We start from the raw sequence: 26,327 nt of genomic DNA, 5'->3' as shown, positions 1-26,327 counted from the left end.
ATCGTGACCTGGCTGAAGTCGGACGCTTAACCGACTGCGCCACCCAGGCGCCCCTTTTTTTCCTTTTAAATTTTGTTGTTGTTGCATATAGCTTGGAGCACCTGGCTGGCACAGCCAGTAGAGCATGCAACTCTTGGTCTCAGATTCATGAGTTGAAGCCACACATATGGAGAGATCGATTCAAAAATCAAATCTTTAAATGTTTTGTTTTGTTTTGTTTTGCATATAGTTAAATACCACAGAGATATGAGTAGAAGTACGCCTAGAGAAATCTTAGTAGAATTGGAGTTTGTACTACTATCCATATCCTGATTGTGACATTCTATAGGCATAGATGGCATATTTCGTGTTATTTCTTAGAACTCTGTGATTCTACAGTTGTCTCAAAATGATCCAATCACTTAATATAAGAAAAGTTGAAAGAACAAATCCAAGTAACTTTGGAGAACAGTACTTCAAATACTGTAAAACTAAAAAAAGTTGGTTTTAAGAAATTAAGGCTATGGCAGAGTTTGACTACTAACAGTAGCTTTAGCAGATTTCGGTGGGTAAAGACTGAAGTATTGTTGGTATCTTGATTGTGGTAGTCATTACTGTGCTCCAAAAAGATTGAATGTTAATGTATGTAAATTTAATTTTTTTTTTAATGTTTATTTTTGAGAGAGAGACCGTGCAAGCTAGGGAGGGGCAGAAAGAGGGAGATACAGAATCTGAAGCAGGCTCCAGGCTTCTGAGCTCTCCACACAGAGCCCGACGTGGGGCAAATCCACAAACTGTGAGATCATGATCCAAGCTGTAGTCAGGTGCTTAACCACCCAAGCACCCCCCAAATTAATTTTTAAAAATAAGCATCTAAAAATAAAAAATACCTAGTTTTTAAGTTACAAAAGTACACCACACACAAATGAAACACAATAAACTTCCTTAGCAAAGTTAATATTTTACCATGTTTTGGTCAAATGAATATATTTTATCCTCTTAACATATATTTTTCTATTACTGTTAAAAAGTATTAATACCATCCAAGATGAAATGGGTGTTAGCAGCAAATAGTTGTCATTTTTTTTTGTTGTTGTTGTTCACACTATTGGTATTTTTCTCAGGATTGGTTGCCTAAATTGTGTTTTATTTTATATTATCTTTTGATTGTATCTGTTGATGTCAATTTGTTGATTGAGCCAGCAAGTCATTCCTTGCCTAAATTTTAAATTCATTGGGATTACTGGGAATACATTAATTCTAGAATATTAACTCTTCTCTGTTTTCATTTGGAAAAAAAAAATCCCTTTAGTTAATAATAAATGTCTATGGACTTTACAAGATAGCATGTAAGATTTAAGCAGAATTAAATGCCAATCTAGTAATTGTGACAACCCTGGAGTTGTCATTTTCATGTTAATGGTACCTTTACTTGAATTCAGAATGCCCAAATACAGTGTTTTATAAAAAGGACATGATTCTCAAAGCCTGCTACCCATAGTTTCATGATAATCCTTTCATGAAGCATAATTATTACTGTAAGCTTCACTTTCAGTAATCATTGCCACTCAAGAGATAGTGTTTATTTCTTTATTTCCACTTCCTGTCTAAGGCTCAACTTAAATTTCTGACATTTTTCTTGTGGTTATGAAAAATAAAATATGGATATTCTGGGGATATATAATATAGTACTTAAGTTTATTCTGTTTTTTCCTCAGACTTTGGGGTGAACCGGTTAATTTACGTGAACAACATGATGCCTTAGAGTTTTTTAATTCTTTAGTGGATAGTTTAGATGAAGCTTTAAAAGCTTTAGGACATCCAGCTATGCTAAGTCAAGTCTTGGGAGGTTCCTTTGCTGATCAGAAGATTTGTCAAGGCTGCCCCCATAGGTAAGTGGTAATTAAGATTTTTATTGTTCTAATTTTAGAATATGTGCTGCCAAAATGAGCACAATTAATTAAGGTTTTTAGTATCTGCTTTGCATTAGTCCTTTTTTTCTTTTCTTTTTTAATAGTATAAATGAAATTTTTACTTTTGCTTATGTAGGAAAGCACAATGTACCAAATACTACTAAATGCCTAGGATTGTGAATGAGTTACAATTCTATATTATAACCAAGTGTTTGTCTTTTCACTTTTTATCCTATTGAATATCTCACTACTTTCTCTTACATTTTTGTATCTTTTGTTATGTCATTTTCCCTACATCTACACTTAGAGATTTATGTCATCATCAAAATTAAAATTGAAATATCTTAAATATAGTAAACTTAGAAGGTAACTGGCAGGTGTGGGGCATTATTTCCTGTACAAATATAAAAGCTAACTGTTAAATTACCATTGATCCTTGTCATTCTTGAGATAGGTTCATTATGTTTGCACATCAAACCATTAAGCAACATTTCACAAGGCATTATTTTGTTTGGGAGTTAAAAAGAAATTGATTTGGGGCACCTGGCTGGCTTAGTCAGTAGAGCATGTGACTCTTGATTTTGGTATTGTGTGTTTGTGTGTTTGAGAGACCACTCAAGAGCAGGACTGGGCAGAGAGAGAGGAGGAGACAGCCCAATGTGAGGCTCAAATACACAAACCATGAGATCATGACCTCAGCCAGAGTTAGACACTGAACTGACTGAGCCACCCAGACACCCCTAGGGTTATGGTTTTAAACCCAGATACAGGGCCAAGATTATGTTTTTAAAAATTAATTTTAAAAAGAAATTGATTTATGAAGAGTTTCTAATGGAAATAAGCAGTGACCCTTGGTTAGCATTAATATTTCAGAAAGTTCACTGATGGATATGCATTTGTGTCTGTGGTGTATAAGCTTTAGTTTGGGGCTTAACTGCTGTTTTTATAAGTGTTGATTTCAAATCCTTTCTCACCAAAATAATCACAATAAGAGTGTTTTTCTGTAGTCTATTATTCTACAAACTATATGCCATTTTGTTACTCTATAAACATTAGCTGCGTATAGTAGGTAAAGCAGATTCTTTTTAACATAGGGAAATGTTTGGAGAAAGATAATATTACATAACTGAGAAATTTTTATCATGTCCTAGTGCCATTCTTTTGGAAAAAGGTTGGTGGGGAGCAAGACGTTTATTCACCTGGTTTAGCCAATGTTTCATTCTTATGAAAGATATTTTACATCAGATGGGCAATAAGTATCCAGCAGTCCTCAGTGTTTTTTTTTTAATCAGTTCTCAAACTTAGTTGTAAATTATTGCTTTACTAAGTAAAAGTAAAGTGCAAATTAAGTAAATTTGAAACTAATTCCAACTAAAACTAATGTTACTATCACTAGATAAATTAGGGGGTTTCATGCTAGAGTTCCAGCTCTTTTCAATATTACAGAGCACTGGTTTCTTAGAGAGTCCTGTTTTTTTGCAGAAACACTCAATTCCATTTATTCTCTAAAAGTTTTTTTTTTTCTCCTTGTGTGCAGTTTCTATTACAGTAGTAATGAGTCATTCATAGATACTTGTACACTTGTTTTCTCTTTTTAAGTTACAGGCTTCTAAATCTGAAGGACTGTGTCTAAAACATAATATCCCCTTGTGCTTTAATACATGAGGCACCCTTAATGTATCTGTTGGATGAGTAAATGTAATGGTTGAGAATGTATTCTCAAACTACCACTTCCTGAGTTTATTTAGTGTGTGTCATCAGGTATTCCTGCAAGTTGCTTTTATGGAAAATCATGTGGCATGCTGATTCCATTCCCTATTACTTTTTTTTTTTTTTTTTGAATTTAAATTTTAGTTAGCCAACATATAAATCAATATTGTTTCAGAAGTAGAACTCAGTGATTTATCACTTACATACAACACTTAAGTGGTAGTCACAAGTGCCTCCTTAATACCCATTGCCCATTTAGGCCATCTCCCCAACCACTCCCCTCCAGAAACCCTCAATAGGGGATTAACCCTCTATAGTTAAGAGGCATTACTTGTTCTCTACTGATTTCTATGACTTTGTAGAACAGAACATCCAAGGTAACAAGTGTGTTGGATGTTTGAACTTACAAATTCTGTTAGAACCTGATATCTCAGTGCTGTAAATATTAAATGTTATTATCAGAGAAGTGGAGGAACATTTAAAATTTTCGTTCATGATTAGCCTTATTGAATCTTTCCCGTTACCTTTCCCATTGCCATAAATTACTACTTGAAGAGCACAAGTACTAAGCAGTATGAGAGACTATAAGGAACTTAACCAGTGAGGTTAGAAAAGCCCTGACTTCAAGTCACCCTTCTGCCTAGTAAAGTGCACCAAATTAATCTACTTGACACCTTACTCTCTTTGACACCCCCGCCTCCCATCCCACTCCAGTTTCCTTATCTGTGAAATAGGAATAGATACGCCTCTCTGACAGGTTTCAAGAAGGTGAAGCAATGGTATGTATAAAGAATTTAATACATGGGGCGCCTGGGTGGCTTGGTCGGTTAAGCGTCCGACTTCGGCTCAGGTCACGATCTCACGGTGCGTGAGTTCGAGCCCCACGTCAGGCTCCACGCTCTGAGCCATCAGCCCAGAGCCTGACGCGGGGCTTGAACTCAACGCATCGTGAGATCGTGGCCTGAGCCGAAGTCGGACGCTTAACCGACTGAGCCACCCAGGCGCCCCTAAAAAAGAATTTAATACAGTGTTGCCTGGCTGACTCAGTAGAGTGGAAGACTCTTGATCTTGGGGTCATGAATTTGAGGCCTGTACTGGGTATAGAGATTACCTACAAAATTAAAAATTTTTTTTAAAAAATCTGTATTGCCTACAGAAAAGTAAGTGGTAACTGGAAACTTACTAACAACTATGGCTAATGTATCTGACATTATATAATACATAGTTGAAATGTATTTTGTATCAAGTGTACAACTAAAAGTTATTAGAAACCTAAGGAATAAATTCTTTTGTCTCTTAAAATAATATCTTTAGGTACGAGTGTGAAGAATCTTTTACAACTCTGAATGTAGATATTAGAAATCACCAAAACCTTCTTGATTCTTTGGAACAGTATATCAAAGGAGATTTATTGGAAGGTGCAAATGCTTATCGATGTGAAAAATGTGATAAAAAGGTATGTATTGTATAATAGTTTCAAATCAGGAATTAACATTTAGCAGAACTGGAAGATGTCAGAGTTGCTTCTATTAAACCTCAAAATTTACGTCTCTCCTGTCTCTATTTTGTAGCAGTGATGGCAGAGAGGCAGTTGAGATGATTTACTTAAGGGTTTGACAGGAACAAAAAATAAAAATAAAGATTTATCAGGGGAACTACTGAGAGAAAATAATGCCAGGACTAGGAAAAATGTTTTCATTTGGTTGATTTATTTTTGCTGTTACAATTGCTGTTGAATTCCTCAAAGCAGAATTGCTGATAATCAAAGACACTGTTCCCTTTTATATTCTAGATTACTCTTCATGTTTAGAAGAACATGTTTAAAAGAATATGTGTGCTTATTTTATTTGGTTACATCAGATTTTCAGAACCACTTGCATCTTTAAACACCAGATTCGATTTTTCAGCCCATCCAACTGATTTTATTTTAGTCTATTAAACAGTTTATGAGATGGAATGATAACATGTTTTTGAAGACACATATTATGGAAATATTTTTCTGAGCTCCACCTTGTCATCTCCCTAATGACCTGTATTATTCTGACATTAAAACGCATTTAGATTATGGCCTCTGAAGCCACAATATTTTCTGCTACCTGCAGATCTCAGATAGTTTTTGTCTGAAGCATTTTGTTTTTCACACATCCTGCCACTTTTTTCCCCCAGATACTTTTTAAACTAAGGACCTTTTCAGAACACAGAATTAACACATTACTATGTGTGCAGCATTTAGCACATTATGTGGCATCTAAATGTCATATGTATTAGATGATATTATACGCACAGTTTCTTGGGTTTGTTCATACCAGATTCTGTTCATTAACATAAAAATAAACATCAGAAAAGTAACATGAAATATGGAAACAGCCATTGGTTTCTATATCACTAATTTTCCGTTTCATATAAGACCATAATTACATATTTTAAGGTTTGATTTAAATGTTTTGAAAAAGTAGTAACAAATGATATTCATTGTGTTCATTACTGTTTACTCATCTATTTGTAAATAAATTTAGATCATAAAGTCTCATTCTATTTTTTATAGGTTGATACAGTAAAGCGCTTGCTAATTAAAAAGTTGCCTCCTGTTCTTGCTATCCAATTGAAACGATTTGACTATGATTGGGAAAGAGAGTGTGCAATTAAATTCAATGATTATTTTGAATTTCCACGAGAGCTGGACATGGAACCTTACACAGTACCAGGTGTTGCAAAGCTGGAAGGAGATAATGTAAAACCAGAGAGTCAGTTGATACAACAGAATGAGGAGTCTGAAAGTGAGAAAACAGGAAGCACAAGATACAGACTTGTAGGTGTGCTTGTACACAGTGGTCAAGCAAGTGGTGGACATTATTATTCTTACATCATTCAGAGAAATGGCAAAGATGGTGAGAGAAATCGCTGGTATAAATTTGATGATGGAGATGTAACAGAATGTAAAATGGATGATGATGAAGAAATGAAAAATCAGTGTTTTGGTGGAGAGTACATGGGAGAAGTATTTGATCATATGATGAAGCACATGTCATACAGGAGACAGAAAAGATGGTGGAATGCTTATATACTCTTTTATGAACGAATGGACACAATAGACCAAGATGATGAGATGATAAGATACATATCAGAGCTAACTATCACAAGACCCCATCAAATTATGTCACCAGCCATTGAGAGAAGTGTCCGAAAACAAAATGTGCAGTTTATGCATAACCGAATGCAGTACAGTTTAGAGTATTTTCAGTTTGTGAAAAAACTGCTTACATGTAATAGTATTTATCTAAGCCCTGTTCCAGGTAAGTTTCTGCAATTCAGGTTCTTATCAGTAAAGTAATTTTTATTTCACTTACAGGATTTTTTATCAGCGATAAATACATATTTAATATTTTTCTTGTATCCTTTTTTTTTCCCCATAAAATATTAGGCTCGTTTTATTTTAACTATGTCAGCATTTTTAGTTCCAGTTAAAGTCAAATATTTAAGATCCCTCTATTTTTGAATACTGATAATCATATCTAGAAACATTAGAAGAGCTTTTATCTATAAGTGTTTTTTTGAACAAGCATTAGTTTGAAACATGGTTTGTTGAAGTGCTAAGGTAACCACTAAAGATTACTTTTAGTCTTTTTAATGTGGAGCATTTGTTCAAACAAATGTAAACAAAAATGTATTTGATTATATGTATGTTTCTTAAGGACAAGATCACTTGTTGCCTGAAGCAGAAGAAATCACTATGATTAGTATTCAGCTTGCAGCTAGATTCCTCTTTACCACTGGATTTCATACCAAGAAAATCATCCGTGGCCCTGCCAGTGATTGGTACATGGGTTTGGATTTTACTCATATTATTGTTAATAGTTTGTTTGAATCTTTATAGCACTGCTTAATTTTTCCCTAGCCATAAAAATCTTATTTCAAATACAGGATAAAGATTTGGTAGTAATGTTGAAAAGAATATTAAAATTAACATGCCTTCTTTTAGTCATATATTGGCCCCTATTTCTGTTAACCTGTATCGTATCTCTTACTGTTTCATCATAAAATTATCTTCTAGATGGAATTCTGGCTTACGTTTAAAAACAAGATGTTTTTAAGTGTTTATGGTCTTACATTTTTAATTGTAAAGTTACAGAGAACACACTGATCTAGCAGCTGTTTTCAGCATCTTTGAGAATATAAGACCACTCCATGAGGAACATGATGGATTTTGATAATAGATTTGGTAACAGATTTGCAAAAGCCTAGACAAGTTCTCATTTAATTCAACTATGACCATTAATTGTAAAGGCGAATTTTCTTCTTTATTTGATTCATAGAAATCTGTTGGTTCACTGTAGAAATCAGAACAGAAGCACATTAATAAAAAATTGATATTCATGTATTTTTCTTGTTTTAGGTACGATGCACTGTGCATTCTACTCCGTCATAGCAAAAATGTGCGTTTTTGGTTTGCTCATAATGTTCTTTTTAATGTTTCAAATCGCTTCTCTGAATACCTTCTTGAGTGCCCTAGTGCAGAAGTGAGGGGTGCATTTGCAAAACTTATAGTATTTATTGCACATTTTTCTTTGCAAGATGGGCCTTGTCCTTCATCATTTACATCTCCTGGGCCTTCTGGTCAGGTAATTGAAAGTTCTTTTCTAACAATGAAATACAATTAATTTGTATTTGATCTTTCCTACAAGATCAAATCACTAAACATCTGTTTAACATATATACCATATATGCATGTGTGCATTTTTTAGTTTATTACAGTTGTTTCACAGCAGTGAGTAATGATTATTGGGCACCTTCAAAATATAAGGAAAATTTTTTCTGTTCAGTTACTTCTAGTTATGCAATAGGTCTTCAGATTATATATGTTTTAATATGTTTAATGAAGGTTTAATTTTATAAATTGCTAAATTTAAATGTTTTAAATAGCTTGTTGAGCATAAAAGTGTTGAGCATCTGCAATGAAGTTCTTAACTTTTTGTTCCCTCTCAAAAAGCAACTGTTTTTAGTAATTTCCTTTCTCATATTTCTGCTTAATGCAGTCATATGTACAAACATATCCATGATGCAAACATATATATAAGAATCCTTTTCTCCATATGGTGCTAATTAAATATTTGTCTTTTATAGGCATGTGATAACTTAAGTTTGAGTGATCACTTACTAAGAGCAGTATTAAATCTCCTCAGAAGGGAAGTTTCAGAGCATGGTCGTCATTTACAGCAATATTTCAATCTGTTCGTAATGTATGCCAATTTAGGTAAAAACTTTTCGTAACTTATTTAATGTATTATTTCATGTTTAATACTAAATGATGAAAGTATTTTAATGCAATGATGAGATCTAATTCCTTCTGAAATAGAAGCAGTATTCCATGTTTATATAAATGTTAAAATCCATTGCAGACTTCTTGTATTTTTTTGTATTTTTTATTTATTTTTTTATTTTTAGTGTTTGTGTATTTTTGAGAGAGAAAACATGAGCATGGGAGGGTCAGACAGAGGGACAGAGGATCCAAAGCGGGCTCTGTCCTCACAGCAGTGTCCAATGAGGGGCTTGAACTCAGGAACTGTGAGGTCATGACCTGAGCCGAGATCAGATGCTTAAGTGACTGAGCCACTCAGGTACCCCTGATTAGCTTTTCAATAACAGTCCTTATCTTGGACTGTAGTTCAGAAAATGTGTCTGGTTCATGTTTTTATTTCTTAATGCTGGTTTTAAAAAAATGATGCACAGGCTATATCCTACATGATATGAATCAGAATTCCTAGAGCTAGGAAAAACTGTTTTCAAAGGAAAGTGGTTGTATTTGTCAGCTTTAAGAATCACTACCTAAAAACATTGGCCTTATACCTATGTTTTTTGTTAAAATCAATTCAATTCACTAAAACTGTGTATAAGTTATGCACTTAAATTCTGTTGAAATCAGTATCAATATCATTGTTGTCAAAATATACTTCTCTTCATTTCTTCTCAGTGGCTCCAGAGTGCTTACCTAAAATATTATGGTGTATGTTTTATTATACTCTGATGCTCATTGCATTTTTGTTTTGATTTGTTTTTAAGTCTAGTCTTGCTACTCAACAACTAGATTATAAAATTCTGGTGATGAGGGCCTTTTTCACGGTAAACATGTTTTCTAAATGGAAGGATCGTCAAGAAATTTATAAGAAATTTTCTAAAATTTTCTGTATTCTTTTAGGTCACATTTATTAAGAGGAGAAAGATAGTGGCACCTGGTTGACTCAGTCAATTAAGTATCCAACTTGTTTTTGTTTTGTTTTTTGTTATTTTTAATGTTTATGTTAGAGTATGAGCCAGGCACAAACAGGGATGGGACAGAGGATCTGAAGCAGGCTCTGTACTGACAGAGATGGGGCTGATGTGGGGCTTGAACTCACAAATTGTGAGATCATGGCCTGAGCCAAAGTCAGATGCTCAATCAACTGAGCAACTCAGGTGTCCCAAGTACCCAGCTCTTGATTTAGGCACAGATCTTGATTTCACAGTCCTAAGATCAAGCCCTACATTGGATCCATGCTGGGTATGGAACCTCCTTGAGATTCCCTCTCTTTCTTTCCCTCTCTGCCCCTCCCACTCTCAAAAAAAAGAGAGAGAGAGAGAGAGAAAAGAGAAAAAGTAACTATGTTGCATTTACAAGCATAAAATTGCAATGTTAGTTATTCAGGTGTTGATGCATCAATAGCTCAAAATTACTAATGTTTTCAGATGTAGTCTAGTTAAAAGTTTTGCAGTATTGGGGCACCTGGGTGGATCAGTTGGTTAAGCATCCAAGTTCAGCTCAGGTCACCATCTCACAGTTTGTGAGTTCATGCCCCTCATCAGACTCACTGCTGTGAGTGCAGAGCCTGCTTTGGATCCTTTGTCCCCTCTCTTTCTGTCCCTCTCCCGCTTATATGCATGCATGCACTCTCTTTCTCTCAAAAATATGACATTTAAAAAATAAATTCTTGTTTTTATTCCTGTTTTTAATACAAAACTATCAAATTTAAGCCCTCACAGAAATCATATTTTAAACAGTTGGTCACAAGTCATTTATTATTGTTCCGTAGTATAATCTTTATTTCCATAAATATATGGATTGATAAATATTAGCATTAAGTCATTAAAGCCAGATGTAGCTTAGGGTTCAATTTTTTTTGGATTTTAGCAAGGTAAAACAGTTCATTTGCCACACATTTGACTTTCTCAGTAAGGTCTCCAGCATCACCCTGTAATCAAACATGTGAGTATTTCAGTAATCAATACTGACTTCAATTGGTGAAAGATATGAGGTAGAAGAAGGAATTAGTAAGATACTGTAACCCCATGGTCTTCTGACAAGTCTTGTGAGAAAGTCTATAGTTGATTGAGGACATTGAAAGCCATTATACCATAGTAGACCACCAGTAGACTGCTTCTCCAGTTTGCTCTGTGTGGTTTCAATATGTACACAGTCAACCATGGTCTGGAAGCATATAGTCCGCCCCCGCCTTGAGGTACTGTCAGAAGGTCAGTTGTAGCCTAACACTATATCACAGCATGATACACCTTGCTAGTTCTCATTACACAGGCATTTTTATCATCTCATTTACATCATCACAAGAATGGTGAGTACAGCACAATAAGATGATTTTGAGAGAAAGAGATCACATCCATATAATTTACTACATTATGTTATAATTCTATTTTATTGTTTTTGGTGTTAATCACCATGTCTAATTTACAAAGTAGGCATGTGAGTATAGGGAAAAGTTAACATATATAGGGTTCACTACTAGTAGTAGTGAACTAGGCTTTAGGAACCCACTAGAAGTCTTGGAACATAATCCTTGAAAATAAGGAGGGCCTACTTAATTAATCTTTACCTTAGAAAGATTACCCTGACTAGGGGTGCCTGGGTGGCTCAGGCAGTTAAGCATCCAACTTTGGCTCAGGTCATGATCTCACTGTTCATGAGTTTAAGACCCCTGTCAGTCTCTATAGAACCTGCTTCAGATTGTGTCTCCCTGTCTGTCTGCCCCTCCCCTGCTCGTGCTCTGTCTCAAGAAATAAACATTTAAAAAAATTAAGGTTGCAGTGAAAACTGGATTACAGTGGAGCAGAACATTGTAAAACAGTGATCTATAAGCTGAGAAGATCATTGCTGCTTTATATATAGACTGGACAGATTTAGATTTAGAACATGGACATGGACAGATTTAGAAGTTCATTATAAGAAAATCAGAACTTGAAGGTTGGATATTTGACCAGAGAAGAGATGTTTAAAACCATTATGTAGGTGTGCCTGGCTGGCTCCATGAGTAGACCATGTGACTCTTGATCTTGGTGTGGGAGTTACAGTCACATATAGGGTATAAGAGATTACTTAAAAAAATGAAAATCTTTAAAAAAAAAAAAAAAAAAAGACCAAGGTATAATAGTGCCATTTGCCCAGAGGAAACCTAAAAGGAGGAACCCATTTGGGAAGGCTAATTTTTTTTTTATTTTTTTAATACATTTATTTTTGAGAGACAGTGAGAGAGAGAGAGAGAGGGAGAGAGAGGGAAGAGAAGGAGAGAGAGGGAGAGAGATACAGAGTATGAGTGGGGGAGGGGCAGAGAGAGGGAGACACCGAATCCAAAGCAGGCTCCAGGCTCTGAGCTGTCAGCACAGAGCCTGACATGGGGCTTGAATTCACGGACTGTGATATCATGGCCTGAGCCACCCAGGTGCCCCAAGAAATTTAATTTCTCATTTAATTTTGTTTCTGTCTTTATCACTTTACCATATGTTGATGAGAGTTGCTATCTAGGCCCCAAACAGTATACTACCTTAGAGCTCAGTGTAATCAAAATGCCACAATTTCACAGTTAGAATAAACTAAATCAATGTACTTTCAGCAGTTATGCAGTCTGCACTTCTTCAGCTTACACAATGAGCTTTAATCATAAAAATTATAAGCAAGTATATTATTTTTTATTAGTTCAGTACTTGCCATTCTTATTGTTTTTTGTCTCTTTATTTCTCCTGCACATTATTCTTCTCCCTTTTTTTTATAGGTATGGCAGAAAAGACACAGCTTTTGAAATTGAGTGTACCTGCTACATTCATGCTGGTATCTTTAGATGAAGGACCAGGTCCTCCAATCAAATATCAGTATGCTGAATTGGGCAAGTTATACTCAGTAGTGTCTCAGCTGATCCGCTGTTGCAATGTCTCATCAAGAATGCAGTCTTCAATCAATGGTAAAGTAAAATGTTTTATTCTATACAATGATTTAAAATTAATGGTAGGCTACTATAGTACTTAATTAAAATTCTGAATATTTATAAAAATGAAGTAAGAGTCTGAAGGTCCATTCTTCTATGTTTTTAAACCATTAAGTTGTTCCATGTGTTAGAAGATTTTTTGAAAATTTACTCCCTAATGTGATAAATGCCTTATTTATGAAATGGTTACTTCAGAATTTTAACTTGGTAAAAAAACATGGTTTTTTGCATCTTCCCATCTTGGTATATATCTGATCGTTTTAATGAATGTTTTGTTGAGCTTAGGAAAGTTAATTTATAATCAGTTTTTCATGTAAAAAAATTCAGTATCTTAATTTTGTATAGAAGTTTATTGGCTTTTCATTGATGACAAATCTATTCTAGGTAATCCCCCTCTTCCCAATCCTTTTGGTGATCCTAATTTATCACAGCCTATAATGCCAATTCAGCAGAATGTGGCAGACCTTTTATTTGTGAGAACAAGTTATGTGAAGAAAATTATTGAAGACTGCAGTAACTCAGAGGAAACCATCAAATTGCTTCGTTTTTGCTGCTGGGAGAATCCTCAGTTCTCATCCACTGTCCTCAGTGAACTTCTCTGGCAGGTTAATGGAAAATAAATATTGATATGTCCATAACTTGATTCATGATTCCCTTAAATTAGGAACTCAGCTATGTTTTATTGTTTTAGGTTGCATATTCATACACTTACGAACTTCGGCCATACTTGGATTTACTTTTGCAGATCTTACTTATTGAAGATTCTTGGCAGACTCACAGGTAGATACATACTTTTTGCTACCAGAATACTTACGTTTTTTTTAGATTCTAAAAATAACTGAAATTGCTAGCAGCCAAATACATTTTTACTTCTTAAAGCTCTGTTTATATTTTATAAGTGGTAACTTTTTAGAACTAAAATTTTCATACTAACAAGTCTTTATATAAGGACTTTTTCTCCAAATTCCTGTCTTTGTTCTTTGCCATAAAATTCAGTCTACAAGTGATGATTTAGAATTGGGTCCCCAGTTCTGCCAGGTGATGCCTGCTTTTCTCCCCACTGGCATTATTTTAGCATGGTTTCTTTAATGAAACAAATACAACAAATTGTCACCCACTAGTCATAACAGTGAAAGAAAAACCTCAAAATAACCTTACACTTTTTAATAAATTTGTAGTACTTAATCACTACAATCTTGAATTTAAGATTCAATTTCAGACAACTTTAAAATTGTTATGTAACCTAATTCACTATCATAGATTCCAAACAAATCAGTTAATGTTTAAATGCCATTATCTCAGTCACCGTGAGATAAAAGTATAACAAGCTCCAACCTACAGTCATTTATTACTCAGTACCTATTTCAGTATCATGAGGAAATTTGACTTATTTTTTTTTTTTGAGTTTATTTATTTATTTTGAGAGAGAGACTAAGACAACACAAGTCGGGGAGGCACAGACAGGGAGACAGAATCCCAAGCAGGCTCCATCATACTGTCAGCACAGACCCCAATGTGGGGCTCAAACTCACGAAACTGTGAGATCAGGACCTGAGCTGAAGCCAAGAGTCAGATGCTTAACCAATTGAGGCACCAAGGCACCCTGGGAGTTTGAAATTTTATAAGATGCTTATTTTAATGGGATGTAATTTTTACTTTTAGTGTAAAGAACTTAGTTTACTGTGTGTATTCTTATGTATGCTTTAGACACATGAATCCTACTCAGCCATCTTGTTTCATCCAAGCAAATACAGTAAAAGTATAAATTCTGGATTAATACATAAAATAGTGGGCTTTGTGAAGAAATCAGTAAAGTATTTTTATTATGAGCCATAATGTTTCATTTAATGAACATTAGTTTTAGTTTATTCACTAAGCAATAGGTGATATTTACAAAGTGTCTACTATTGTGCCAAGACAACAGGACAAACACAATATGGATTAGTTGTGTATAATAAACAGTTGAAGTAATGGTGGTGTGGCTTGGAATGCAACTCTTGATATTTGGGTTCTGAGTTCAAGCCCCACAATGAGGGTAGATATTACCTACATAAATAAACTTTAGAAAGTCACAATACCAAAAAATTGTTTTTGATTTGGAATATAATGACGTAAAATAAGTAAATAAGTAAAATAAATGATGAAAAGGAGAATTTTCTAGTCTAGGTCCTCCATGACAAGAAATAAGGCATCTGTTTGCCCATAAATAATTTTTAGTTTGTTTTTGAGAAGAACAAGAAATAAGTGGCTGTATAAAATGTTATACTGAGATTTGGTTAGAACTGCATTGAAATCACTAGTCATCCAAGTTGACTCTTGCCAAAAAGATTGCTTTATCCACTGTGCATATATTTTAATGGCGTAGATTTCAGGTTCATTTTGTACTGTCAGATTACTTCCACTTGCATAGTCACTGGAATCTGCAGTCTTAGAAAAAAATTATCTGGGGGCACCTGGGTGACTCAGTCAGTTGATTGTACTACTCCTGGTTTTAGCTCAGGTCATGATCCCAGCCAGGGCCATGGGTTTAAGCACAGAATGCGGTTTGGGATTCTCTCCCTGCTCATCTCCCCACTTGCTCTCACACACACACCCTCTCTCTTCTTAAAAATAAATACCAGTTAAGCATCTGACTTCACCTCAGGTCATGGTCTCAACGTTCATGAGTTCGAACCTTTCATTGGGCTCTGTGCTGACAGCTCAGAGCCTGGAGCCAGCTTCACATTCTGTGTCTCCCTCTCTCTCTGCTCCTTCCCGGCTCATGCTCTGTCTCTGTCCTGTCTCTCCTTACAAATATAAATGAATGTACAAAAAAAATTTAGAGACAAAATCTGAAGCAGGCTCTAGTCTGTGAGCTGTCAGGAGAGAGCCCGGCATGAGGCTCAGACTCACCAGCCATGAGATCATAACCTGAGAGAAAGTTAGACGTTTAACCAACTGAGGCACCCCAACACATACACTTAAAAAAAAAAAAAAAAGATTCTCTCACTCTGCTCCCCTCACCCTTGCTTGTGCGCTCTTTCTTTCTCTCAAAAAAAAAAAAATAATAATAATAATAAGTAAATAATAAAATAAATTTTAAAAATGATCTAACTCCAGAGTAAATTTCTCAAGTGAAGCAGTCATGCAGACATAGTTATAGTTAACTTTAACAAAAATAATGTAATATTGATATCCTTAATTTACCACTGATAATGCACTTAAATTGTGAGATAGCAAAATAATTTTGGATTGACAGTAATTTGGGTGAGACCTCAGACTCAGGTCACAATTTAGCAATCTTCCCAACTTCCTAGCTTTATGACATTAGGTAAGCTGAATTCTGTACTTATTTTCTCATTTATTAAGTGGGTTTATTTATAATGCTGCATACTCAGGTAAGTAACTCTAGAAGTAAATAGGTTAGATGCTTACATCAAAACATGTATTGAATGATGGTAGGCACAGTGTTAGCTAGTAGATATTATAAATTTTTATATCTGGTTCTTTTTAGAATTCATAATGCGCTTAAAGGAATCCCAGATGATCGAGATGGTTTGTTTGATACAATCCAGCGCTCTAAGAATCACTATCAAAAAAGAGCATACCAATGTATAAAATGTATGGTAGCACTCTTTAGCAATTGTCCCATTGCTTACCAAATATTACAGGTGAGAATTTTTTTCTTAAATCACGTAGTAATCTGTAAAAGACTGCCTTAAAAGACTTGTGAAAATTTGGACTTGAAATTTAAGTTCATTGAAAATTATTCTAAATTTTTTCACACAGTTTTATTTCTTTTGAAGGGTAATGGAGATCTTAAAAGAAAGTGGACCTGGGCAGTGGAATGGCTTGGAGATGAACTTGAAAGAAGACCATACACTGGCAATCCTCAATATGCTTATAATAATTGGTCTCCTCCAGTGCAAAGCAATGAAACATCAAATGGTTATTTCTTAGAAAGATCACATAGTGCAAGGATGACACTTGCAAAAGCTTGTGAACTCTGTCCAGAGGAGGTAAAAAAAGCCACCAATGGGCAGCAGATAAAAATGGAAGAAAGAAAAGTAATTTTTTATTTTTATAGGCCAGGGTTCATTGTATTAAAAAATTTGTATTGTTATTTTGTTGACTTTAATGTCTTGTTGCTTGATTTGTTTTTTAGTAATCAAAGGAGTTTATTCTTTGCTAGAATTTTTTGGAGGTATTTCTGTGAAATTATCAAAAAACAAAATCTATATGTGTGTGTGTGTGTGTGTGTGTGTGTGTGTGTGTGTGTGTGTGTGTGTGTGTATAGGAAAGTCTGTTTTTTTCCTCTGTTAATTATTGTATTTGCTTTAAATGAAAAAATGTTAATGAGGTCAGCCTTGTGGATTTTTAAGAAATTTTTTCCAGAAAGAGATTAAAATAAATTAAAGTTGCTTTCATAATCAAATTATTAATTTCTAAATATTTAAAATTAGGAGCCAGATGACCAAGATGCCCCAGATGAGCATGAGTCATCTCTACCAGAAGATACTCCATTATATCCTCATCCATCTGGATCTCACTGTCAACAGGTGACTTTTTTGTGTTTTTTGTTTTCATTTTTATTCACCAAATTATTTTACTTTATCTAAAGAGGATTTAATTATTTTTCTTAAATATTTTATAAATTATTGGTTGTGAGTATGAAGTAATAAAGTGATTATCTAGAATAGCTTTGCCAAGATGATCAGAGGAAGGGTGGTTAGAGTTGAGGTCATGTTGCAGCATGTTTCAGTCTGTCCTCATGGTATTTTTCCTTGTCACATAGCCCTCTTCTACTAATTGCAATAGTTAATTTAAGTGTGTGACATTTCACATTAACATAAATTTTGTTAACATTAAATTAATAACTATCAGAAGAAATGTTAAGACGCGAATGTCTTGGTTACTTTTGCCCCAGTGTTCAGGTGCAGTAACGATGTTCTTAAAATCAGCAGTTAGACAGATTTCAATAAATGAGTCACTGGAAAAATGATAGATTTCTGACAAGAAATATCCGTAAGGAAACCTTCATTCAGAAACAAGAATTTGGACAAATCTTTCTGGAAAGATTGTGGTTTAAACCACAAACATGACTAATTGAGGCCTTTTAAGGCAGTGGTTCTTATATTTATATGCCTCAGAATCCTATAAAGGTGCTTTTTAAAACAGGTTGCTAAGTTCCGTGCCTCTAGGATTTCTGATTCATTAAAGGTGGGACTTTACATTCCAAAGAAGTTTCCAGGTGATGCTGTTGCTGCTGGTCTAGGGAATACTCTCAGAGAACCAGTTCTTTTAGGTGTAGCATTTGGGTCATAAACACTTTTAAAATACCTCCTTTGTGAATATAGAATCAAATTTTATCATGAAGTCACATTTTCAAAACAGTTTATCATATTATGCTTACATTCCTTACAATATCAGTGTTGATTTGTAGGTTATTTTGTAACTATTACATGACTGTTTTTAAAAGATAAGTCCCTAGAAGAGATGTGTCTACTTTTAGACAAACTTTAGCCCATGATTTTTAATTTTAGTATGTGAAAAGTTTGACATGCAAGTCTTTTTCACCCTCTCAGAATAATCATGTGCATGGACAGCCATATACAGGGCCAGCAGCACATCACTTGAACAACCATCAAAAAACTGGCCAGCGCACACAAGAAAATTATGAAGGCAATGAAGAAGTACCCTCATCTCAAATGAAGGATCAGTAAAATGCCTATCATTAACTGCTTCCTTTAAGACCATGCACTCAGGCCTTATTATCCAAACTTTTTCTGTGTCTGGCTATTATTCAAAACTAGAGAAGCTGTTCAATATAGAGCGGAGATTGTATTCACTGTCATTTGCAGAAATTTTCCGTCAATATATATAAGCCACCTGCAGGGGAAAGTGTATAGTGTTTTGTATTAAATGGCTGACACTAATCTGTAAATGGCAAAGATGTATATAGTATATTAATGTTTGACTGTTAATTCTTAACCGAGAAAATTTTTTTTTGATGAAGAGTTAAAGATCTACAAAAAAACAATTTTCTTGTTACGTCTGTTGCATTCTGCATTCAGTATTGTCTGCTTCATGGCAGTTGGATCAAATTCTTTACCAAAAAAAAAAGAAGAAAAACAAAAACATTCTATAAAACAGCCCATCCGTTATCAATCACACCCCATTGGTTTCTTGTTAATTCTTAGTTACTAGAGCTATATAAGGCTGATTGGTAACCTTTGAAATATGTGGGTGATGTGGAAAAATTGGTGATGTAACATTGTTTCTGGATATTTCTCATTACCTTTTTATTCAGGTTAATTCAGTTTAAAGCTATAATTATGCTTTAACATTTAGCATGGCCTCACACTAAGTTTGTGTAGCCAATAAAAAGCAAAATTACCAGTATACAGCAGTTTCTCCAAAGTGACAGTTGTGTTACCCAGAGGTTTTGTTACACCTAGAGTAAATATAAAACAAGAGGAGAAATGTGACAAACCAGAGGTTTTTAGTTACTCATTTATTCATTGTGTTTAAAGTTTGACAGTTCAGTCTCTGGATGGGATAAACAATGTGAAAGTATTGATAATAGGAATTTTAAAACAAATATACAGATACGCAAATATGCCAGAATGTATGGAGCGTAATAGACAACTGTATTTTGTGTGCTTGTTTTGTTTTATGATAGAGTTTATAAGGTGAAACTTCTAAAGAACCCCACTGAATTGGACATCATCAGAAATCCACAATATTTTGAAGTACCACTGCACCTAGATACCTGGCTGGTTTTCTGGTCAGTCACAGTTTTACTTGAAAGCAAGAATTGTCCCAGTTCTTTTTCCATTCCAAAATTCTTATTGTTGTGGGGTTTAATTAAAGCATAAACTTCTGGTTAATATAATTCTGAAATACTATTTTAGAATGAACATTTGTTTCAGGATTCTTCAAAACTCATGAGTTAATACTATATTTAAAAAAGAATTGGTAACTTTGGAATGTGTGTAATATTTTGGAACCGCCTAAAAACCAAATATTCCTGCAAACAGATATGGCGTGTCCTATACTATTTAAATATTTTGCTGTTTTGTTTTATAGAAATTATTTTGCTGAATTCACAAATAGAATTTGATTTAAGAAGAATTTTGTTTCTTTGTTTTTGTTCATTATTCTTTTGTTCTGAAGCATTATACTTTCATTAAAATTAATTATTTGCATAGCACAGCTTGGCATAATGCTGAATTCAGCATTTCAGACATGGAGTTTTTGTGCTTAAAATGGTTGTTTCTTTGCTCTTTATGGATTTGGAGAAAAGAAAAACTATTTTTCTTTTGAAAAAATCCAATATTAATCAGCCTTCTACTTTTGTCACATTTTTGTAGTCATTTCTTATTGTTTACAGTTGTTGTCTTCTCTGGAGTCACTAAGAACACTGAGTTTACAAATACTGAACCTAGGTTCCTTAGAGAAATACTGGGTTAGAATCATGCAAACTGGTGCTTACAGTTTCATCAACCTATCAGTACATAACCTTGTTTTGTGTTTCTCTTGAAAGATTCTTCATTTAATATATACTGCTGATTAACACTGAACTCAATGCCAACAGCACCAAAACTCATTCATAAGGCATCCTTAACTAAAATTTAAATTCTCTGGGCGCTTGGGTGGCTCTGTTGGTTACACATCTGACTCTTGATTTTGGCTCAGGTCGTGACCTTACAGTCATGATGAGATCATATACCCCTTGTCAGGCTCTGCTGGGCAAGGAGACTGCCTGGGATTTTCTTCCTTCCTCTGTCTCTGATCTTGTCTTCTGCTCATGTACATATTCTCTCTCTCTCCAACATAAAATAAATTGTGATTTCTCTTTAAGGCATAAGACCACTGGGGAGCTAAGCACTTTTCCCATTTTTTAAACAGAATTACCACCGAACATAAAGAACAGAATGTGCCTCTCCATAGATCCAAAGTCTGTAGCTGAAATACAGATGCAGATTTTCAGCTGTGTTTAGCTGTATCTCAAACCATTCACATCAAGCACCTAAAAAATTTTCCTGCTCTGTGGATGTCCATGAATGACCACACAAATACTGATTTTGAGTCATAAAAATCATAAATAAATTTTACTTGACAGGGCAAGTTCGTGAAGAGAGTCTTCATTTCTATAAATTAACAAGCACAGTTCAATGGTATTGCAGTTGGATTAGTAAGGAATTCTTTGCAAAAAGCCTATATGAAGAGAGTCTTCATTTCTATAAATTAACAAGCACAGTTCAATGGTATTGCAGTTGGATTAGTAAGGAATTCTTTGACAAAAAGCCTATATTGAGCTGAACTAAGAAATATACATACTTGGTTTTTTATTTATTTATTTATTTTCAGAGATAGTATGAGCATGGATGTGACACAGAATGCTAAGTAGGGTCCACACTGAGTAGAGCCCAACATAGGGCCTCAATCCCATGAATCATGAGATCATGACCTGAGCAAAGATCGAGAGTCAGATGCTCAACTGACTGAGGTGCCCCTGAACTAAAAAATACACTTGTGATTAGGTGTGCCTGGGTATTTCAGTTGATTAAGTGTCCAACTGTTGGTTTTAGCTAAGGTCATGAGTTTCATCTCACAGTTTCATGAGTTCAGGCCCCACGTCGGGCTCTATGTTGACAGTACAGAGCCTGCTTGGGATTCTCCCAAATCTCCCTTTCTCTTTGTCCCTCCCCTGCTCACACGGTCTCTATATTTCTCAAATAAACTTTTTAAAAAACATTTTAAGAAATAAACTTAGGATTAAAGGGGAACATTTGTTTCCACTATATATAATTTGTCTGTTTTTTTAGGTTTTTCGTAGTAACTAGCAAATTTAAAACCATAGAGATTATATTTCTATCTTTTTTTGTATTACATCTGCATTTGTTGAGAAAAATTGTAGCATATGAAATTCAAGTTGGTTCTTTAAATTTTTTTTAATGTTTGTTTTTGAGAGTGAGAGACAGCACATGAGTTGAGGAGGAGCAGAGAAAGAGAGACACAGTCTAAAGCAGGCTGACAGAGCCTGATGCAGGGCTCGAAGTCATGATCCCTGAGATCATGACCTGAGCCAAAGTTGGGTGCTTAACTGACTGAGCCACCTAGATGCCCCCATTGCATATCTAGCAGTAGAATCTGCCCCCACACACCAAGAATTTTATATTTATTACTATCTTAAATTTCCTTAAATACCCAGTAGCCAATAATCTAGGACTTGAGTCAGACCATTTCTAAATTACACTGATAACTTTTACCTTTAGTGAGCAATGTCTCGGCAGCAGTAATCCTACTCCATGGGTGGCTGTGTTATCTCCCAGAAATCAAAGGTTCGTTAACTCCTGCCTTCTTCCTCTATCCAAACCAGTTGTTTCATTGAGAGCTATTCTTGCTGATCTTTTCTGACAACAGAGGTATCAGTTCCAAAATCATCCTAGGATTCAATTATTTAATAATTCACTATGAAGACTCTCAACTCACTGAAAGTTCTTACAACCTCATTTATGATGTATTACAATTAAAAGATATGGATTAATACCCACCAAGGGAAGACTTATGTGGGACACAGTCTTGGAGAGTACATTATGAAGCTTTTGTCCTCAGGGTGCCTGGGTGGCTCAGTCAGTTAAGTGATCGCAGCACAAATAATGATCTCAGGGTTGTAAGTTCAAGCTGAGAGTTGTGCGTGAAGTCTACTTAAAAATAAAGCTGTTGTCCTCTGTCATTGGAGTTGTGGACAGCACTAACTTCTCCCAGCAATGTGCACACAGAGTACACACAGAACTGCATGAGCAGCAAAGCTCATCTGAGCCTTACTGTCCAGTTTTTATTGGGATTCAGTCACTTAGATATAGTAGACTACTTACATGGCCGAAATGATTTGCAGCCTCTCTAGAGGTCAACTAATACCATATGGAGCAGACACCCCTTTGTAAATCACATTTAGCATAGGTTGTCTGGCATGACTCCAGGTTCCCTATGTAAACACATTGTTTGCAGGGCACTATACGGCTTAGAAGTTCTCTCCAAGGAGGGGCACCTGGCTGGTTCATTTGTTCAGCATGCAAGTCTTCATCAGCAGGTTGTAATTTTGAGCCACATGTTAGATGTAGGCATTACTTAACAATGAAATTGTTTTAAAAATGAGAGAGGAGGAGAGTAAGGTTAATTCTTTCCAATTTGGGTCTGTATTTTGAAGGTACTACATTTTAACAACTCACTGTCCATGGTTGTATAAAATTTAAATGGGAAATATTCTTATACCACTGAAACTTATTTTTCAGCTGCACCAAAGGCATAGCCTAGCTTTACTAAGAGCTGCAATGCAGAGCCAATATAAAAACACAGAATGTGCCTTCAGTTTAATAATAATAAAAAATGAAAAACTGGAAAACCAAGGTGGTAAAAACAAAAAACAGAAAACTGAAGGAGCAGAGAAACGGCCCATGGTCCAGAGGATAGGGAATACCACAGTCTGGTGTTGGCTGTTTCTACTGGGGAGGGAGGTGTGGGGGGAGATTGTTACTATTCACCTGGGCCAAAGACCCTTATTTTCTGAGTTGTCCTCAGCTTCTGCATGCCTCAGATCTTGCGCAGCAGGCCAGAGATGAAGACCTCAGTTGGTTTATAACAACCAGCAGCTTATTGACCGTAGCCACCTAGGCATCATCATTGTGCATGTCCAGGAATTTGTACAGGTCAGTCTCCAGCTCCAAGATTTCTTCTTCCTGCCAGTAGTAAAGGCAAGAATGCTGCTCCAGGGTCGTACTTGACCATGACCTTCTCTTGGCGCTTCATAGGGCCCTCACCTGCAGCTTCAAGGGGCCTGTGAAAGTCTATGCCAGGTCTTGGGTCAGGGCTGCCAAACCTGGGGACCCAACTGCCAATAATGTACCCCTGCTGGTTTGCTGTCAGCCAGATCAGATTCCTCATCACTTTTGTGTGACAGGCCTTGTCCTGCACTTAACACTCCCTGACTGACTCTGGAACACTGGAAAGAGTGAGGTCACTAGCTTGGCTCCTCTCAGGTCTTAAGGGGCAGGGAACCAGTAGGGTAGCTGCATCATGGGGGGCCCCAGGCCTGCCTGTCTCATTCTGTCTCCTATCTCTCTGTTCTGTCCCCTGAACCTGCTGTCTGAGCTCTAAGAAACTTTGCAGAATGAAAGTTTTGAAGAGATTCCTTAAATGTGCAAAACTTTAACATCTCCTATAAAACAAATGTAGCCCACAGGAGGGCTGGGTTGGTTAAGGTGGGACTCTTCAGTTAAGCTCAGGTCATGATCTCAGTGTTGGTGAGATTGAGTCCCAAGTGGGGACTGACCCCTGGGCTGACAGTGCACGGCCTGCTTGGAATTCTCTCTCTGCCTCTTCCTCAAATAAAAATAAACATTTTTTTTAAAATAGCCCAATTCCACTAGCTTGTAAAGAAATTACTATATTTTGTCAAAACAAGATGCACTAGTAAGAACAAATTTGTGTACTAAATTCATGTGTAATTTTTTTTAATGTTGAGTTTTTTGTTTTTTTGTCTGAGAGAGAGAGGGCCAACAGGGCATGAATAGAGATTTTTAACCAGTACTCTCTTTTCTGTTTATGTTTATTTATTATTTTGAGAAAGAGCTTGAGCAGGGGCAGGGCAGAAAGAATCTGTAACAGACTCTGCAGAGCCACACACACGGTGCAGGGCTCTATCTCACACCCTGAGATTGACACCTGAGCAGAAATCAAGAGTTTGAAGCTCAAGCAGATGAGCTACCCAAGTGCCTCATCAAAATGACATTTTTTCAATATAAATCTCCTTTGGTCCATTTTCAACAACAAAATTGGCAACCATGAAGAGTCCCTGGGGATAATCCCCTGCAGAAACTTTGTAGCTTCATTGGAGCTTCCTAGGGCAGTTTTCCACCAGGTCTCCCTTCAGGAGTGGAGGGATGGAATCACTCTGTGGAGACCAGCTCTTCAAACTTGAGAAAGTGGTATTTCAAGAGCTTCTCCCAAACTGTAGGTAAGGTTTAAGGCCCCAGTTTCTCAAGTGGCAGGTGCTACACAGGTGGGTATTGGCTTAGTGGGACAGAGGAAATCAGAGATTTCTTACTTTGATTTCATCGCCAGAAAACCAGCTTCCATTAAGAGGGCAAGGTTTGGGATTTGTTGAACAGCATGCAGTTTTTGTATGTGAAATAACATGGGAGGCATCCTTTCTATTCCATGTAACAGGTCCCTAGGGAGAATTTTGGCTGGTTGGTTGAGTATATAAGTGTATGTCAGAAAAGGTCATGGTGTTTTATATAATTGTGACTGGCTTCTGGATTTTTTGAGAAGGGAAAGAGGATGATATTCTGCATATACAGGTCTTTGTGCAGTTGCATAGGAGGGATGGTATACAACTAGGCAGTAAATTGATGGTGCAGTGGAAATGTCAATGGCAACATCCTGTGTTCCACTCCTCTAGAACCCTGGAAAATAGTGAATGAGGACATGTTAACTTTGAGGGTAGTGAATCTCTTTAATCCAATTTATAATAACTAGGACAGCTCCTTTTTGGTAACAGAAAAAACACTGCGGTTGAGTCTGTTTCTCTCTCATCCCTCTGCCCTTCATTGCTAAGTGGAGGAGTGGAGAGAGGTTGCCATCAATGAAAGACCTTTCCAAGTCATGACCCAGAAGCAGGCATGGTCTGCCCCTCAAAGACCCAACAGGGCACACAGTTTCAACAGGATCCACCTGATAAGGGCATAAGGCAATTCCCAATGTGCCAACTACCCATTGGAGCAAACAGACAAAGTCAAATAACCACTTATTACTGGGCTTACAAAGTCCATTCTGTGCCTCAGATTTGTTGAAATCTAAAAACTCTTCATGTAGAGATGATCCTTAAAAAATGGTTGAGGGTGCCTGGGTAGCTCAGTTGGTTAAGTGTCCCAACTTTGGCTCAAGTCATGATCTCGCAGTTAATGGGTTTGAGCCCCATGTCGGGCTCTGTGCTGACAGCTCACAGCCTGGAGCCTGCCTGAGATTCTGTGTTTCCCTCTCTTTCTGCCCCTCCCCTGCTCACACTTGTCTCTCTCTCTCTCTCTCAGAAATGAATGAACATTAAAAAAAAAAAAAAAAAAGTTGAATACACTGATTTACATGAAGAGGGCCCTGAGAATACACGGCTAGTCAAAATGTTCTTCACTGGGCAGAGCGCTCCTGACGTCAGACAAAAGCTAAATAAAGTTGAGGGTGCTGTGTCCAGCCTGTTTGGTGGAGATTATATACAAGACTTATAATGCTAGGGAAGAACAAAAGGTGAGGCTGATTTGAGTTTTGCTTTTGTCATCTGGTGAAAGAGACCAACCAAAGGGCAAGTCGGGACATCCCAGGTTGAGCAAAGACCGATGTGTCTATTGTAAAAAAGGCATAGGAAGTGAGATTGCTCAACATTTTCTAAACAGGGCAAGGAAGGCCACATTGAAACTTCTGGGAAACAGATGGTCATTCAAGG

At 36.0% G+C, this 26,327-nt stretch overlaps 1 protein-coding gene across 4 annotated transcripts in view; it reads left to right on the top strand.

The window, feature by feature from the left end:
• The window catches only part of LOC122212687 (probable ubiquitin carboxyl-terminal hydrolase FAF-X), a 160,413-nt gene extending 140,456 nt beyond the window's left edge, over positions 1 to 19,957 (top strand). For 2 of the 4 annotated variants that reach the window (XM_042926652.1, XM_042926653.1), the window contains exons 33-45: positions 1,698 to 1,871; positions 4,917 to 5,058; positions 6,148 to 6,895; positions 7,295 to 7,418; positions 7,996 to 8,221; positions 8,724 to 8,853; positions 12,635 to 12,820; positions 13,229 to 13,449; positions 13,536 to 13,624; positions 16,338 to 16,494; positions 16,630 to 16,890; positions 17,287 to 17,382; positions 18,409 to 19,957. In XM_042926652.1, the coding sequence (XP_042782586.1) occupies positions 1,698 to 1,871; positions 4,917 to 5,058; positions 6,148 to 6,895; positions 7,295 to 7,418; positions 7,996 to 8,221; positions 8,724 to 8,853; positions 12,635 to 12,820; positions 13,229 to 13,449; positions 13,536 to 13,624; positions 16,338 to 16,494; positions 16,630 to 16,890; positions 17,287 to 17,382; positions 18,409 to 18,546 (2,692 nt within the window). In that variant the 3' untranslated portion in view covers positions 18,547 to 19,957. The remainder of the gene's footprint in view (positions 1 to 1,697; positions 1,872 to 4,916; positions 5,059 to 6,147; positions 6,896 to 7,294; positions 7,419 to 7,995; positions 8,222 to 8,723; positions 8,854 to 12,634; positions 12,821 to 13,228; positions 13,450 to 13,535; positions 13,625 to 16,337; positions 16,495 to 16,629; positions 16,891 to 17,286; positions 17,383 to 18,408) is intronic. The other 2 variants (XM_042926655.1, XM_042926654.1) reach the window with 2 other exon arrangements.
• The last annotated feature ends 6,370 nt before the right edge of the window (positions 19,958 to 26,327 follow it).

The sequence above is a fragment of the Panthera leo genome, chromosome Y (genome assembly GCF_018350215.1).
Source record: "Panthera leo isolate Ple1 chromosome Y, P.leo_Ple1_pat1.1, whole genome shotgun sequence".
In the NCBI taxonomy this organism is placed as follows: Eukaryota; Metazoa; Chordata; class Mammalia; order Carnivora; family Felidae; genus Panthera; species Panthera leo.
This window is presented reverse-complemented; position numbering and strand designations above follow the sequence as displayed.